The sequence below is a fragment of the Rutilus rutilus genome, assembly GCF_951802725.1.
Source record: "Rutilus rutilus genome assembly, chromosome: 24".
NCBI classification, from domain to species: Eukaryota; Metazoa; Chordata; class Actinopteri; order Cypriniformes; family Leuciscidae; genus Rutilus; species Rutilus rutilus.
Genome location: NC_140228.1, coordinates 22,257,205 through 22,273,271, shown reverse-complemented (window position 1 = coordinate 22,273,271; position 16,067 = coordinate 22,257,205). Strand labels below are relative to the sequence as shown.

The 16,067-nt window shown below is 36.9% G+C and overlaps 1 protein-coding gene across 2 annotated transcripts; it reads right to left on the bottom strand.

The window, feature by feature from the left end:
* Positions 1-1,376: 1,376 nt before the first annotated feature.
* slc35b3 (solute carrier family 35 member B3) lies at positions 1,377-14,474 on the bottom strand. Of its 2 annotated transcripts, XM_084399168.1 has the most exons (11): positions 13,957-14,437; positions 11,813-11,886; positions 11,538-11,718; positions 11,334-11,455; positions 7,529-7,683; positions 4,765-4,872; positions 4,539-4,636; positions 4,359-4,451; positions 2,310-2,421; positions 2,137-2,206; positions 1,377-2,033 (listed from the first exon to the last, which is right to left on the bottom strand). In XM_084399168.1, exons 3-11 carry the CDS (start codon positions 11,670-11,672, stop codon positions 1,883-1,885), a joined length of 1,044 nt encoding a protein of 347 aa, XP_084255294.1. In that variant the 5' UTR covers positions 11,673-11,718; positions 11,813-11,886; positions 13,957-14,437; the 3' UTR covers positions 1,377-1,882. The 2 variants fall into 2 exon arrangements, with proteins under 2 accessions (XP_084255294.1, XP_084255293.1); XM_084399167.1 differs by lacking the exon at positions 11,813-11,886 and having other exon boundaries at positions 11,538-11,765; positions 13,957-14,474.
* Between the last annotated feature and the right edge of the window lie 1,593 nt (positions 14,475-16,067).

The window sequence follows — 16,067 nt, the reverse complement described above, 5'->3', positions numbered from 1 at the left end:
CAGAAAACAAGCTGTTGAGGCTGTGAACTCCAGCGCTACAGAATGACCGGGAGAAGCTCCACTGCCAGCTGGACATAAGTGGAGGAAACAAGGAAAAATGTTCTCACAGATGTTCATCTCCAGTGCCAGATGACATTCATCAGAAAAAGTGATCAAGTACACGACCAAATTTCTTTTCACAGCAGGTCATTTCACTCGGCAACACCTGTAGGCATCGACTTTCTAGTCATGAAACTAGAAAGACCCTTTCTCGGACACAGAATGACCAATATCTCCAAAACTGTATGACAAACAACATTATGTCAAAACAACTACACAATCTGGTAAACCACAAAAAAAAAAAAATCTTTCCTTAACTCTGACACCACTGGTTCTCACATTTCTCACTTCATGTTTGAATACATGAATGACATATTGGACTGTTTGCTTTTTCTGTCTGTATTGCACACAAATCTATTTATTATATTTAGGACAAAGAACATAGCACTTAAGTCATATGACTACTGTTATGTTGCATTTTTGGCACTTGACAGCCCATAGAAAGGGTTCACACTTATAACCCTAGTAAGTTTAGTAACTTCTAACTCATATAGGTTGAATCATTTGCTCTGAAAGCAAGACTAGTGGGTCCATGAAGTGAGCCACCTAATATGACATTTATTAATCAAAATAAGTGGCCTTCAAATGACTGAGAACTGAGAACTTTTTTTTATGTGACTGAACTAACATAAAAAAATCCAGTCAGCTTATTAGAATGATTTCTGAAGGATTATGTGACACTGAAGACTGGAGTCTTCGCTGCTGAAAATAAAAAGTATTAAAAAATGCATAAGACATAATACAAATAAACACTTCTGCTTCATTTTCATAATCAAAATACTGTGACATTTTAAGCCTTTACATATTTGTATGGTCAATATTAAAAATGTAATAATTTTGTGCAGTCAAACAGCAGCTACTCCTTTGTGTATCTGCACTAATGCTGTGTTTTATAACTGGCAGTGTCTCTAAGGGAGAGGGTGGCAACAACTGCACAATAATCATTTCCCTGAGGCTTTGAAAGTGTCGCACACTTGGCACCCACAAACATGCACAAACCACACATGTGCTCTCTCTCACACACACACACAAACACACACACACACACACACACGTGTGACGTTCTGCTCAACTAAATTAGGTCTAAAGCCAAGCCCTGTGCACAGTGTTTGTTTTCTTTCTGGTGCTATCTTATTCCAGGATTACTAATCAAACAGGCCTTGGGCGATCGCAGGGCCAAACATCTGAGAAAGTGCTTGGCAGCTTTTCAACTCTCCATGCTGGAGCCAATGGATAAGAGACGCCATTATTCATGAAAACACTCCAGACTGTCTGAATCAACTTCCCAGTTTGTTTTTAATGTAAAAACAGCCACCCTTTCAACAAACAAACGGTTATCAAAAATGGCAGCTGATAAGTTGATCCTTTTCCGAACATCAGCCCTTTAAACAGACAGAATCACTGACTTTTTTTTTCACCTGTGCAACTGCAGTTTACTAAAAAGTCTTGACTTGGTATGTCAACTGTTGCCATCATTTTATGGCACATGCAGGTGAAATGTTTTCATTTAAAATGTCACTGGCTCCGTTAGGCCAACATTCACTTGGACATGATTTGATAAAATAAAAAAGAGAAAGGAATCTTCTACCGAAACAGTTTCCAGCTTCAGTTTCCACCTTTGTCCAGTGCAAATCTTTGCTTTTTTGGCTCTAGTTTAATGTTCCTTTGATTCAAACAGGTCCCCACGCTCCATGCGTGCTGATTCGACTCCGAACCACACCTGAGCATCAGCTGATGTAGGAGGTTGGAGAGTCCCGTCAATAAAACGTTTGAGCTCATTCTCCTACACGTCCTGAGACAGCAGGCGCACCTTCCTCCCGCTGAGCACTCGTTTTCTGAGCTCTTCTAAAGAGGGAAGCTTCATTTTGTCACTGTTTTTACTGTAAACATTTAGGAAGATGCCAAACACCACCAGAGAACCACCCCAGAGGTACCTGTGAAAGAACCAGTGTACGTCATTATCAAAGAAATAGAAATATGTCATTGTTACAAGCAAGACTCAACATATATCAAACGTGACCAATCTGGTCCACTTACTGAAAAGTGAAAGGTTTTGAAAAGAACATAAAGGATAACACAATAGTCATGGCTTTCCTTCCCGTAGTCACTGAAAAAAGAAAAACAGAGTTGGGGCATCAATTCACTTTATTTATTCGCTAAATCTCAATGACCACCCCAAAAACACATACATATGAGAGCGCTTAACTGACCTGTGACAGCAACCAGTGCTCCAAACAGCTTTATCAGAGCCAGGACGAATGAAATGCCGAAATATCCCGTCAGTGAAAAGAAGAATGCGTAACCGTACGTCGTCATTGGATGCTGAGTGAGTAAAACAGTTTTTTTAAGGATATAAGACATTTAGATATTAAAAATACAGTTTTTGGAAGGTTTAATATCATGTAAAACGTCTTGCTTTTGCTCCATTGAAATGAAAGTCAACTGTGCTTATGTAAACATTATGGTTAGATTTGTATCGCAGCTTTGTGATTATGGTTTTTATTTGGATCAGTTAACCTGAACCGGTAAATATGAAAATTATGTCGCAGTTTGGTATGCACCATTTAGAAAAGCAATCATAAGCTCATTAACATATGACCATGCACATTTAAATATCAACACTATGGCTGTAACGATATTGGACAAAACAGACACTGCAATATTTTCTTTTTCTGCAAAATATATTGCGAAAAAAAGAAAAGAAAATGCAGGCATTTCCACTAGATGGCTTGAATAGCTCTAGTTGGAAAGAATAAATTGTTCTAGAATGATTGGGGTGATTTTGTAGATTATTTATTAAAAATATTGATTTTTAATGATAATCTTTAAAAAGAAACTTTTTACTCTGAAGACTTTTTAATGTTTTTTTTTGTGAATTGTATTAGATAAAAATGAAATATTGTAGTATTGTAATAATACTACTGTGCTGTATAATAAATAATAATCATTTTATTGTACAACTGCAAAATTACAACATACTTTTTACAAAACTGCAGGGATACCTTTAAGTCTCTCTGCTTAGTTGACAACAGGTTTATAAATAATGTCATTAGAAATCTGGTGAAATGCCAGTGCATGTTGAGTTGCTAAATGTATACTATAAACTAACGGCCATATCCAATGCAGGGATGGAGTTTGAGTGGAGCTGCATTTACTGTGAGCTAAGCTGCTCTGAGAAGAAACACTGCACCATGAAGCTGCACGTGTAAAAGAACACAGTGCTGCGCTTCACTCTGAAACATGCAGTGCATATATTGAATTAAATTGCGATTTGATAATCACACAAAGCCATGTAACAAATACGATTTTATTTTCGATACATCGAGCAGCACTAATCAACACCTTTGAAATATCAGCAACTTGACCTGCCCTGATGAATGATAATGTGAAGAAGGGCTGGGCGGAACATCAAGTTTGCACAATATATAAAAAAAAAAAAATTATAACCGATATGGAATGAGGCAATGCAGAGGACGCAGAGTGAGATGCTGTGGGAAGGTGTATAATCCACTTTGTCCTAAACATGACACATGCTTTATATTAAAGTCCCCCTATGGTCAATAATTGTATCCCTTTGAAACTCATCTTTGATCACCAAAATTACATATTTAAACGTTTTTTTTTATAGTTAACACATATAGTTTAAAGCAACTTGCCCCGTCGGATGTGTTGAAAGATAGATACATGCGCTGTTTAATGCGTTTGATATGTGTTGTTTTCCTCAAAGCATTATTTACATTTCACAGGCATATTCTCATCTGTAAATGTTAGAAAGATTTCCATTTTGCTGTCAGGAGAGGAAGAGTCTTCTGCAAAGCGAATCTCAGATAAATGTCACAGACTTCTGTGAATGAGCACCGACTGCGCGCATGTGCGCCAAACAGACTCTGACTAAAATATACAAATTGCTCTTTTTTTTTTTTTATCCAAATAGAAAAAAAAAATAAGAAAAAATACTGAGATATATACTGTATATCGCAATTCAACCAAAAAACACAGAGATGTGATATTTTTGGCCACATCACCCAGCTCTAATGTGAAGAACTACACATATGTAGTTATCTAATCACATCAGACTTCATTTACGTATAGTAGTCTTATAGGTATATCATCAAAAATAGCCCATTTAATCTTTAATTCCAGTGCTTTTGGTGCAACAATCGAAATAATATAATAAATGGACATCTGGGAAATTATAAAATGCTATTTTTCAATTCAAAATGAACGTCGTGTATTTTTATATTTGTGTTAAAACCCACCTGAGAGCAGAAGGAAACAGCAGGTCCAATCCCCCCAACAGACAGAAGGCCCAACAGAATATACACAAAACCAATAGAGTAGGAATATAAGACCTGAAACACATAGACAACAATGAATAATAAACCTGGACACAAGAGAGACAAACCACAATGATGGTCATCATTTTAAATAGTTTGTACCATCTCGGAGTTGGTCCCGTTATGGAGTTTCATTGCTTTTTCCTGCACATTTCCAATAGCAGCATCCGCACAGAGGGCCATAGATATGAGAAGTACACCTAGAAACAACAAACAAAACAATTTAAAAAAAAAGGACATTCAATTTCAAATTATTATTATTAGGCAGGATTTTGGAACAAAACCTGTTTCTCATAATCAACAGACTGAAGCAGAAGCAGTCCTGTACCTGTTACATTGAAGTTTGGGGCAATCTTACTGTCTGCCAGTGTGAACCAGATCAGACCAAGACTCATGCACAGAGCAGCAGACACATCCGCAACATTGTAGCGTTTCCCTAAAAACATACAACATCAACAAGCTCCATCAAACCAAGAATCTCTGACACAGATCAACTCAAATATGTCATAAAAGCCACATAAAGAGGCATCTGAGCTTCAGCTAAGCTGAGGGCCTTATCTTCTGGGTCCTTTGAGTTCTGGCTGCAGGTTTGACACTTTAGCTGCAGGTTGGCTTTACAAAGATCTTTGAACAAGTTCAGCGGCAAACTGATTTGTCGAATAGAGAGAATGAGTTTTTTTCTCTTTCTGCTGGACTCTTCAACTCATCACAAGTAAGCATGTGAGGAGAATGAGTTTGAGGTTGGACATGTGAAAATGCAAAAAGCGAGAAAGAAAGCAGCAGGAAAGGCCAAAGAGTGTTCTCAAACAGGTAGTTGCCGTGGGGGGTGAAGGTGTTGCAGCAGGTTGCTATGCATCACTTTGATTCGGTCCAGCTTTGATGGGTCGGCATCTCGCGCGCATCCTCAACCAACGTCCCGTTGATCTTACGCACCAGCCTCAGGGGACGCAAGGTCCACGACGCCAGAGAAAGAAAAAAAATATCAAAATATCCCCATAAAAAGAGAAGGGAGAACTGTTCAGCTGGTTTCATTCTTTCTTGTTCAGGATATCAAAACTTCAGTCAAATTCTTGCATTAGAAAAGAACTCCACAACAACTGTGGCCAATGAAAGAAACAGCACAAAGAACAAGGAACTTGTTCACAAAAAACAAACAAACATTAAACTGACTTTGAAAATAAAGATATTTCACACAGACATAGTGTTGTTCCAAACCCATTTGATTTCTTTCTTCAATGAAACACAAAAGATTATACTTTTTTTTTCTTCTATACAGTTCATAGTGACCACAACTTTTAAACTCGAAAAAAAGGACAAGTAGGAGAAAACTGTCAGTACAACTTATTGTGCAATATTCCAAGTATTTTCTAAGATATATTCTAAGTCATATAATAGCTTTGTGTGATGAATAGATATGTAATGTTGAAAACAGATGTGCTGCTTCATATTTTTTGTGGAAACTAGGGATGTAACGATACATTACGGTACAACTCACAATACGATACTTTAGGCCAAAATAAAGATGAGGGTTATATTATTTTTGTTATAATTACTAATAAAGACATATGGTAACAAGTTAACAAAAATTTACTGCTGATTAAAATGCTAAATTTGGTGGCACCAGAATAAAAATGATTCTGAACCTGAAAATACAGATTTATGTTAGACACATATGCTTGCACTATTTCACTGACCACAAATAAATAATGTAGGCCCTCTTTTACTGGTAAAATCAGACATTTTGCATTATCAGGACCCACAAATATTCCCCCATATACATTATATTCCACATTAAATATAGTAGTTTAATGTAATACTGTTACTGAAACTCTGTAAACTTTCATTTTTCGAACGCAGTACACTCACGCTTTTAATACAGGCATTCGTTGTAGGGATGCACGATATATCGGTCACCATATCGGTATCGGCCGATATATGTTCATTTTTAATGTTACCGATATCGGCCCAATAAGAAAATGTGTCCAATATATTAAAGCCGATAAATAATGTATTATTTCCTTCAGCTGAGACACTTCAGATGCGCACTGTTCAACATGATGGATTTGAGTTGCTTGAAATATGATTGGAATCACTTCAAAAAAGGAAAATACAGTAAAGTGCTGTGGTCATATCGGCTACATAAAATTATAATGAGAGCCTCATTATAATCGTTTACTTGAGACATGGCTTTTAATGGTGAGACTTTTTTAATCAGGCTCTCAAATTATATAAAAATTAAGATTTAGATTTATCGGCCAATATATCGGTTATCGGCTTTCAAATATGAAGAATTATCGGTTTCGGCCAAAATGTTCACATCGGTGCATCCCTAATTCGTTGTATCTCTTTCACACAGATAAGCCGTGCGCACACATACTCTTCCGGTGCTCACTTTGTTGCCTCTCTCTATTAATGCACTAACATGATACGAATTAACGATCTAAAATGCTTTGAATCATCAAAACTAAAAACGTGATATGGTGAGTTAAATTATGCTTTCAAATCAAGGAGTGCTGCTTAGGCATGCTTGGATTAAACCGCTAGATTTATTATTTTTGCGATGCTTTTGTGACCTTTTTTGGATCTTTTAAGTTTTAGGGGAATGGACAGACATTTCGCAGGTTTCATACAAATATCTTCATGCGTGTTTGATGAACAAAAATTGTATCGTTTTGAAACGACATAAGGGTTTGTACATGATGACAGAATTTAAATGTTTGGGTGAATAATAAAATAATATATAAATACAGCCAAGTCTTGGATAAAACTTACTCTATTCGCGAATCATAACGTTTACATCAACGACACATACTGTCGCATTTTTATATCGCGATATCATGTTACACCCCTTGTGGAAACCGTGATATACATTTATCAAGAGAATCATGAAAAAATATATACAAGTTCTAAAGAACAATTTATTTAAGATGTAAAATATATGTAAAAAATGTATTTAAATGTCATTTCTGATAAATTACATTTCCCCTAGCTGAATAAAAGAACTAATTTATTTAATAAAAAGAATAAAAGATCCCAAACATTAAATGGAAGTATGTGTGCGAATTTAAAAATAAATCTAGCATCTAATGTACCTTGTATAAAAACTCCTCCGATCATGACAGGAATGAGCTTGCAGCACTTAAAGATGACTTGTGTGGGATAGTTCAAGTATCCTAAAGAAGTGTTGGATAGGCCCATGGTCCCAACTGTTAATAATGCGATGATCATGTAAGTTTTGTATGGTATCCTGAAAAAAAAAAAGAAAAAGAAAAAAGAAGCATTACATTAAAACCATTATGTTTTTGTTTTTAATTTGCCTGTTTCTTAAACACTGTGAAGCATGTTTTCTTAAGGATTGTTCACACTAACCCATTAAATGCCTGGAATCAACTGTCATATTCACACTGTGTCCCTAATAATCAACAAACTAACTTTGAGTGTTATAATTGGCCTTCTAAAGGCAGGCACGGGCATACAACAGGTTTAACACAATGATCCAACAAAACACAAAACCTCTTGAAAGTAAGTTCCTGTTGGCATTGCTTTGAGGAAATGTGAAGCAGGTTACAGGTGTACATGGTTATTAGGGCTACTAGAGAAAAAAATACTATTCATGGAACCGCAGAACAATTATGAATATGGTAAAAGTTTGTTTGGGAATTTAGTTTTAAAGGGATGTATGTGTATTTAAATTGGGTCATTTATGTAGTAGAAATGTGAAATTATTTTAGAAGTTGGTGCCTTCTAGACTGAGAAAAGCCAGAAAATGTATTTTTGGCTCATGTTGATGAAAGACAACAACTCCCAGAATGCACTTGCTTCACTGCCCTACGAGGCCACTCCCAAGCCACGCCTACCGGTTACAGAAGGCAGTATCGGAAGAAATTATACAACTAGGCTACTAGTTGACTCGAAACTGAAAAGATGCCGTTTTATCGTGAGATCCCACCCCCTATGGGCGGGTTGAAAACATGCAGAACTAGCTCCTACTACTGGCTGTAGTCTCTCGCCTCTGGCCAAAAAAGCCTCCGATGACGCAAAATGGTGATTTTTGCGTCATCTGAGTTTTTTTTTCCAGACACACAATACAGAAATCTCTCGTCTCAGGGGGACATGAGGGAGGGAAGCACGGTCATTTGAAAATACTACTGGGTTTCTACTGATACAAAGCTTAATGCTAATCGGTGAAGTATCCCTTTAACTAGAGCTGTAAAAAAATTATGTAAAAATGTATGCATTTATAAATAATAATTAACGCAATTTACAAAACTTTTTCTAAACATAAGAATGTACAGCTAAATGTGACATTTGTTATGGTTTATGTAAATACTGTTGTAATTTAATGTCAAATAAAAACTGGAATAATATTTTTAATGTTCTGTAATTGTTAATAAATTCTCATAACTTGACGTTTACAATTATACTGATTTTTGATGCCTATAATTACTCATTTTATCGTCCAGAAATTAGAGGTGCACAATTCTGGAAACATAATAAAAATAAAAAAAAAATCCTTTTTTTTTTTTTTTTTTTACGATTCTGAATAGACAACTAGGCAAAATATCATGTAATTTACTGGAGGTTCAAACAAAATTGCTGCAGTCTATTTAATTATTTGGAATCGGAATTGGAATATCATTGCCACACTTTGTGTTGTTATTCCAGCCGCGACGTCGCAGAAAAATAGAAACCGTTTCTAAATAAATCATGTGATTAGGGTGAGATGTATGTTAAGGGAATGTGTTTGTTAAGACAGAATGTAGGGCTGTACAATTTGGAGAAAAATAATTCTGATAAAAATGGCATTTGCGATTTAGACTTGCTGTGCTTGTTTGTACGCCTGTAAAATATGGCCATAATAGCAATAATAATAATAGCTATTATTATTATAATTATAAAATAAAATGAGAATTATTAAATAAAAAATGAATGACTATTTTATTAAAATATAGTATTTATTGTACTAGTCAATATACAGTATTCAATAAATGTTGTAGAATAATTTTACATTGCAACTGTAAGATTACAATAGTAATATTTATGGTTGTCTTTATTTTTATTTTCAAACTTTAAATCACCAAACTTTTATTTTGATAGAAAACCACAAGACGCCCTTAAAGGTTCTCTTTTGATGATAAGTGCTTCTCATTTCTAGAATGGAAAGATGGTTGGTGCTCGTCAGCGTTTTGCTGAGATGCTGCAAAAACATTTAATTAAATCTCAGCCTTTGCGACTGATAATCACAATTAGCCATATCGTGATATTGGTTTTATTTCGATTAATCGTGCCCTACCAGTATGTATGTGTATCTTTGTGTGTGTGTCTGTGTGTGTTTTGAGAGGGCTGTGTTCTGGTATTCTGTATTCTGCTGCACCAGACCTGGAAGAGGCTTTTTCAAGTATGTCGATGTGCATTAGTGTGGAAGAGCTCTGTGAGGCACACGAGGAGATGCTGCTCAGAAGGACGACATTTTCTTTTTGCCAAGTTGATTTTGGCTCCAGCGTAAATGCTCTTTCACAGAATGGGGAGTGCGAAAGGGAAAATATTAGACTGGCTGTAATTCTGAATGACACCGTCTACACCGGACGTGAGCGATTATAAAAACTACTGTTTTGTTGTCATTATAATCAAGCATTATGAATAATATAATATGAATAATAATATGAATTAGTATTAATGAATAGTTTAAATAGGCATAACACCATGTCCTAACTACACGCGACGCACGATAAAAGGTATCTTTTCCACGTTAATCAGAGTTTTTGTCCTAACCAGCCGTGACAGCGAGACGTGACGATTCCATTTTAGAAATGGTTTCTATTTTTCTGCGACGTCGCGGCTGGAATAACAAACACAAAGTGTGGCAATGATAATCTCAGGTACTGTTATATGCTTTATTTAATGTTAAAAGCATGCAATGTGACTTTGAATATCATTTAGTGCTCCCAGATTTGTAGCTGTAAAAGCAACAATGGATAATTCACCTCAGATCTTGAAATGAAACAAATGGAAACAAGAACGTTCAAACTGTGACCAAACAAGTATATTCTTTGACAAAGATTGTTTTAGTAAATCAGTAGCGTATGTATTTTAATAATGTTTAAATGGTGTAATAATTGTGAATTTGATTATGTAGCCTAACGTTACTTATCCATTTTCTTGCGATTGCCGCCAAGATTACTCTCTGGTGCTGTGCACTTGCCGCGAGACTCCGCCCACACGCTGTTCTGATTGGCTGTGGGTTATGATTGATTTTGGCGCATCTCGCAGTCGCGTCGCGTCTAATGTGGAGAGACAGATAATTTGTCGCTGGAATCTTATCGCATCGCGTCTGGTTTGGACATGGTGAAATAGAAACCATTTCTAAAACAGAATCGTCGCGTGTCGCCGTCGCGGCTGGTTAGGACAAAAACTCTGATTAACATAGAAAAGATACCTTTTATCGCGCATCGCGGCGTCACGTCACATGTGTTAGGAATTAGATTGCGTGAATTTTTTTATCTAGATTGCGATCTTTTAACGATTAATCATGCAGCTCTACCTGAATTTAAAATAATAATAATAATAATAATCACTTAATAGAGGTATCAGTATCAGTACCTGCAGCCAGTTAAGAAAACACTTTCTTAACCGTTCACTTCAATTATAACTGAGGGTTTTCTTAACTTATGGGGTTTCTAGGCCTTTATTCAACGTACTTTGCAAAAAGATGCAATTAAACAAATGCGTACAATTATATCAAATATTTAAAATACTGTCTTTTTGATGATAATTTGGAGACTGAATGTGAAAATATTTGTATACATTTTAATGTTAGGTGCAATTAATCACAATTAATTACAGAAACTACTTTTTTAATCTATCGACAGGTCTAATTTTAACATACACAAAAAATACCTCCTTCTCTTATCCTGAGTGAGCTGCAACTCCACCAAGCCAAATAAGGAGTAAAATCCAAACTGCACTAAAGTCAGATACCAGCCAAATGGCTTAAATCCTTCCACTGAGAATATCAGCTCCTGAAAGCACAGAGACTCACAAGAATCAGCAATGGCACAAATATACAAAGGCACAAATCAAAGATCACCGATGGACTGTCACCTGCAGGTAGCCGTAGATGAGGTAAAAGAGGAAGACGCCGGCCACACAGATGAAGAACTGTGTTGGTGTGTTGAAGCCTGTCAGGTTGATGCCCAGCACTCTGAGCTCCTCCACTGATTTAATATGAGGTGACATGACCTCTGTGGACGAGGGCACGGATATGGAGATGTGCTTCCTCGAGCTGTAATTCACAAGGCCAAATTTGCCACTCATGTTGTCTGCAGGCTCCTGAAAATCAAAACAATTTATCCACAATCTGAAATTACATATCTTACCTTTACTGTCTAAAGATCAATATCCGGTCGTTAAGTCTTACGTTTGATGTCACAGTTGCCAGGTCCAAATGCTCCTTAAGATCCCAAAAGCAAATAACAAATGATTCTAATATACACTCACGCTATACTGTAGTACTGTCGGGAAAAATTAACCCTAAACTTTGTCTCCATGGTTGGCCAGACAGTGATTCATTTTTTTAATGAACTGTTAAAGTATTGTTGTCCGGGACAGCGGGAGCTGGGAAACTGTAGTGTACACCATACTTAAGTCAGTGACAGGAAGTCCTGCCCTCGCGGTGAAAAACAAGTCATCATACAATATAGATGTCGCTGGACGTAAAAAAATTAAATAAAAAAAATATATTATATTTTCATGCACATATAAATAATTTATAATATACTGCAATATACCATGGTAAAAAAAATAAAAAAATAAATAAATCTATTTTCATTTTATGGTGACTTTAAATGTGTGCAATAAATGAATAGTGCTCATAAACGGCTGTACTCTAACTTGAAACAGAAAAGAGGCTTGAACCCGGAAAGTATTCGATACGTCGCGACCAAAGACTATAAACAAATATGTGTCGTGTACGTGACGTCACCCGTAGGTTTCTGAAGAGCATTTTTGAAGCCCAAAGTGGGCGGAGCCGACCGTCACCATCTTGGTAGCGCGTCACTCCCGCCGGATAAATGGAAATGGGCAAAAAGGCGGGATTAGCTGAGGTGACGTGACAGCTAACAGACAGCAGCGGCAATCCAACTGTCAGTCAAGGGGCCACACCCTTAATTATGCAGAACTTTAAGGCTTAATATAATTTAAACGGATGAGTTATAAAAAAATTCACCCCCCTCACAGTTGTCATGAAGGGCAAAATTAGCTACATAGACCAAAACCACTTTTTGCACCAGGCTGTAAACTCTTTTTTTGTGTTTTTTTTTGCTGTAAAGTTGGGTATTTTAACATGGGGGGTCTATGGGATTGACTCTCTTTTGCAGCCTGTCTCTAGCGGCCAGTCGATGAATTACAGTTTAAGTCACTTCCGTGTTGGATTCAAGGGAGATACTGGAAGGTTGCCGCTTGGTCACGACTTAACAAGCAGAGAGTTTAAAAATATATATATTTGTTGTTTAGTTTATTCTCTCTCTCTAACAATGGTGGTTGTCACCAAGTTATCACGGTATCAATCCAATAACAGTAGGTTCAAGGTAGTACAGTAACTATGGTATTATGTTGGAAACTATAATAAAAGGCACAGTATGTAAGTTTCGCCATAAGAGCTTATTCAAAACAATAACGAAGGCGTGGCTTGATGACACCATGAATGAGCGTTGAATCAAGGGAGTTGTTGTTTTCACCTCCACAGCCAACTGAAAATAATCCGAAGGGACTCAAATCATGTTCATCGATGAGCTAATGTATTAAAGTTGTATTAACGTTACTTACTGGTCACTTTATTTGACGAATTAAAATTGTGAGGTAAATCAAGAAAACAAGAGATTCAAACAATAAGACAAACCATGTTGCGCTTTATAACAATGATTTGTACTTTCGATAAATGGTTCCTAACAGTTGCTCACCTGTCTAATAAAACGCATAATATATTAAAGGATCTTTGGTGTGTCTCGGGAAATCGAGGGTAGCGCGGATACGATGTCATTGACAAGTGATGTAATGACAGGCCGTTACACTGGTTAAAACTGCTAATTGCTCTGGATTTAAACATTGTTGGAAACAACATGTCAAGGTAAAGAAAAAGTTTTTTTCTCCACCTGAACTTTTTTGTCTTTCTAGAAGAAAACTATCCAAATTTAATCATTAAGAAGACAATATGAAAATTTTTGAACTATTGTTGGAAACATTTGGGATAATGCACATACAGAAGTCAACAAAATATGTAACAGTGGTTTTTGGATATTTCAATCCAAAAATCTTACATATTGTGCCTTTAACATGCTATAATTTTGTATGGTTCAGTGTCTTACAGTGAAAACCACTTTTCATATTAAAGTATTTTATGCACATAAACAAAAGCAAAGCTACCATGGTAAGTTACTGGTAACTGATCATACATGTGCATTCACTGCATACTAAACTATGCATTTTCATACTGAATTGTGAGAAAAAGATGACAGAATCTTACCCGAATGACCCAGAGATGATCAAAGTGATCAGTTTAATCACATTGATCGGATGAAAGTGATGAGTATCTGACAGCTGGAACTGTACCACACTGAACTCACATGATCTCACCCAGCTCACAGCCCGATAAACGACGTGTCTCGTCACTGACACGCATGACAAGCTCAATCTGTGACTTCAATTGGCAGAATGAGTGTGAGATCAGTGATTTAAGACAAAATCGCTCCCTCATATGGGATTTGGAAGAGATGAAGAGTGTTAGCGGCTAGGCTAACACCTACTAATTTGCTCCACTTCCGGGTTTAAAGTCAGTTTTAACCGCTCGTCTTAAGATAATACAGACATCTTCTCATTCGTCCAGTCGAACGGAATACAAAACAAGCCCTTTATCCATAAAGACATAAGAACAACGTGCACATTATAAGATGTTTCTGGAGGGTTTTATGTGTTGTTCTGTCACCCGGCAGCAGCCAACAGCTTCCGGTTACCTTTGACCTCATGACACACGTCACTGAACACACACGTGTCAGTGGTCAGAGTCAGAGAACATTATAATGAATGAATGAAGAATGAAAAAGATGTGATATTTGTAATGAGTCTGTTTTTGTTTTGTGATAAATGATAAATTGCATAGCCTAATTTATTTTTTTATTTGCTTTTTTATTTTTTTTATTTATTATATCATTGGAGAGGACTATTTTCCACCTGTTGTTGAACTGTAACTGCAGATAAGCATAATAATAACATCACTTTTTGGCAAATTCGTATGAATTCATCTCATTCGTATGTTTCCCGTGAGATCAGATTGGAGGAACTCGAGGCCGAACTTGTCACAAAAGTTGTAAAATTTATATGAACAAAAGTGAAATAGCTTGAATTTTAAGATAATGACATTCACTAGACCCTATGGACAAGTGATTTGGAGAATGGGTGAATGAATGGAAATTCACTAGATGCTAAAACTAACATTCAACCACAATGGCAAGTTCTGACGCATATTCAGTATATCACAAGTTCTGTGTTATCAAGATGCATTTTTGTATGTAGTATATCAAAACACGGGTGCACATCTCTCTACACAGCCAGAGGTAGGTTATAGTCTACTTTCCAATCACCTGTGAAGCACATAGTTTTAATGCATAGTAAGCTACTGTATGCAAATAGGACGTAAGACAAGTAAATCCATAACGTTTGTCTCCTACTTTTCTGAATGACTTTAGTAGATCTCCGACAATGAAAGATTAATCGTGTATAGCTTAAATAAAGCACATGAACAAATAATAATTTCATACCTGCTTTATTTCTTGTGTTGGTTTCATTGGTAATATAAATAGAGCTACACAACGTGCGTTCTGCTAAAGTTTTCCTGTAAGTAGGCTGAACCTGTTTGTCCAGATTGACAGGAGAGTGCTTTTGCCGTATTTACATCCTTGTTTTGCATGTGTTTGAATTAATGTCATGCAAAAATAAAATGATTTTGATCAGACCTTCAGCTATATCACCGGAAAGCTCAAGAAGCATACTACACTACTCGTCCTTCCTTATCCACAACACATGTGGCTGAGCCACAGCCACGGACGGTCCATCTCTGGCGAGGGGTTTTGATCCTATCTACCCCTCCCCCTGGCTTGGCTGGCCTGCCTCTGTTCCGCCCATTCATTTCCTCTGCTTCCCCTATAGATGACAGAGGCCTTTCCATCCACCGCGAGAGGTTAATTCACTCACGGACGGCATTATTTCTTTCCAGCCCCTTCCACAATATAAAAATTCAGAGTGGACAGGCCCATCTCTCATCCGTCTGAGATTTGATTGGAATGCTATTGCCTCCTGTCCCGAGGAGCCCCTGCACTGGCTTGGCTGCACTTTATGACACTAAATAGCCAGGCTACAATTTTTCCATCTATTCAAAAAATTCTCTTAATAACTCATTCTTCTGGACGAGAGCCCTCACTCTCCGCTCACTGCTGTGGACGGGCTCGTCCCATTTACGTCCACAGGTCACCGGGAACAGAGACCTGGAAATGTCCAGAATTCAACGGGTTAATTAATCTCCAAATTTACTGCCCTCTCTCTGCCGCCCACTCGCCGAATCATTGTCCCGTGGAGAGACCC

Bases quoted from the DNA above. Each gene is read 5' to 3' on its own strand.
- slc35b3 (XM_084399167.1), bottom strand. From the start codon at position 11,750: ATGAGTGGCAAATTTGGCCTTGTGAATTACAGCTCGAGGAAGCACATC. The intron at 11,456-11,537 runs GTGACAGTCCAT...CTGTGCTTTCAG, and splicing joins TCATCTACGGCTACCTGCAG to GAGCTGATATTCTCAGTGGA. The intron at 7,684-11,333 runs GTATTTTTTGTG...TTTTTTTTTCAG, and splicing joins ACTCAGGATAAGAGAAGGAG to GATACCATACAAAACTTACA.